This window comes from Hordeum vulgare, chromosome 3H (assembly GCF_904849725.1).
Source record: "Hordeum vulgare subsp. vulgare chromosome 3H, MorexV3_pseudomolecules_assembly, whole genome shotgun sequence".
In the NCBI taxonomy this organism is placed as follows: domain Eukaryota; kingdom Viridiplantae; phylum Streptophyta; class Magnoliopsida; order Poales; family Poaceae; genus Hordeum; species Hordeum vulgare.
The window spans coordinates 618,189,714-618,191,789 of record NC_058520.1 but is presented as its reverse complement, the minus strand read 5'-3'; the positions used below and the strand labels follow the sequence as shown (position 1 = coordinate 618,191,789).

Genomic DNA, 2,076 nt, shown 5'->3' with positions numbered 1-2,076 from the left:
CGTTGCCGCCGTGTGCCGTTGAACGATCGGGGGCAGCACCTCGACATCATTCTCCGCCCTGAGACCCTCCCACGTCGGAGCAGCAGCCAGAATGATGCCGCCCACGATCGTCGCCACCACCTCCTTTGTGTAGGTAACAGTCAACAATTGGCAAAAAAAAAAGCCAACAATTCGCAAAGCAAATCAGATGGAATTGGCGCAGGGATTACCGTCCGTCGTCTCTGCTGTCCTCCTCGCCATCCTCCTCTCCATCAGAAATGAGCGATCAGAACCGGCCCCCAACTAGCCGATCGGGGGTGGGATCTGGCCCGCGGAGCACCGTCGCGGTCGCGAGGTCGTCGAGTATGACGTGAGATTCATATACGTACGTGCATCAGAAAATCAGTGGTGCCTACGGAACCGTAGTGCAATGCAACTACACTACAACGATCCGAGTATACAGGTAATGACTGTTCAAAAAAAGAGGAAGCAAAGTGTTCAAAAAAGAGTATACAGGTAATGATACGTAAGTACTGACGTCAATATATACAGGATCAAATTTTATACGTGATCAAAATTTTATTGTAGGAAATCTTGAGTTTGAATGCAGTACCTAGCACAGAGAGGCAATTTCCTCTGAGATTTCAATTTCCGGTGCTATATAAACTCTCGCGACCCTGACAGATCTTCATCCACCTCGTCTTCCTTCCTTTGTTTCTACTAGTCAGCCACCGAGCAATGGCGGCCAAGCGCAAGGGTGGCAACGGCCGGAAGAAGACCGTCCTCCTCCCGATCGTCAAGAAGAACGCACGGCATGTGTCCTTCTCAAAGCGCAAGGGTGGGCTGTTCAGCAAGGCCAGCATGCTGGCCGAGCTCACCGGCGCCCAGGTGGCCGCCGTCGTCTTCTCGCCCGGCGGCAATGTCTTCTCCTTCGGCCACCCCTCCGTTGACGCCGTCGTCGACCGCTTCATGGCGGGGGACGGCGCGGAGGTCCAAGCCGCCGCCGCCGACCACAGGCTACAGACGCTGTACCGGCTGCACGGCGTGATGCGCAAGGAGCTGGCGGAGCGGAACAAGGGGAAGAAGCGGGCGGACGAGGCCCTGGCCCAGCAGCACGCCGCGGGCGACCAGATTGCCGCGTGGCTCCAACCCGAGGTGCACGACATGGGGTATGAGGACATGGCGGCCTTCGCTGCCACGCTCATGCAGGTGCAGGCCGCCGTCTCCGGACGCTCCAACCAGGTTCTCATGGAGGCATATCATCTCGACATTAAGCGTAAGCTCCAGGTGCCCCCGCCACCGCCGCCGCCGCTCCAGCTCTTCAGTGCCAGTACCTTTGAGGTCGGTAGCAGCAGCAACGACAACGCCGGGATTGAGATGCAGCAGATGCAGATGGCGATGCGTCCACCGCCGCCGCCGCTACAGCTCTTCAGTGCCAGTACCTTTGAGCTCGGTAGCAGCAGCAACGCCAACGCCGGGATTGAGATGCAGCAGATGCAGATGGCGATGCGTCCACCGCCGCCGCAGATGCACCAGATGTTTATGGCGATGCAGCCGCAGCCAGGTTTCGCCGCTGAGCAGATGCTGCCACCGGTGCCAGAGTCAACCGCCGTTATGGAGATGGTGCATCAGGGTTTCGGGCCGAACGCCGGCTACCCCTACTGAGGAGATGAAGACTGAGTCTGACTCCAAGCCATGGACATCGATCCAATGTTTACTTTGTTGTCTCTGTTATATTCTAAAAAATAAATCGTGCAAGATCCATGTAAGATCCACAAACTTGGGTGCAAAATCTATGCATTAGTTGGTTCATTCAGTTATCATATTATTAATTAAATTTATGGCATTGTAATCTTCTTGATAGTACACTAAGGTCTTGTGTAGGAGTGATTCCTTACAAAAGATTGTTGTGATTATGTAAGGGTGTCAAGATTATTTATTTTACATTGCAGTAAGATAAATCAACGTTGAGTGCTCTGTATCGAAGCATGGAACTGTACCTTGATACTAGGAAAGATGTGTTCTAGTTTTTCTTTTCTCTGAGTGATGGCAATGGACATGCAATTTCCATTGATACAAAAGAGCATATTGTTCCTG

At 53.4% G+C, this 2,076-nt stretch overlaps 1 protein-coding gene across 1 annotated transcript; it reads left to right on the top strand.

Annotated features, from left to right (window-relative positions):
* Positions 1-257: 257 nt before the first annotated feature.
* On the top strand, positions 258-1,644 carry LOC123442308 (floral homeotic protein APETALA 1-like). Its single transcript, XM_045118324.1, has 3 exons — positions 258-342; positions 443-495; positions 664-1,644. The coding sequence occupies exons 1-3, from the start codon at positions 258-260 to the stop codon at positions 1,642-1,644; spliced, it is 1,119 nt and encodes a 372-aa protein (XP_044974259.1).
* Positions 1,645-2,076: the final 432 nt, after the last annotated feature.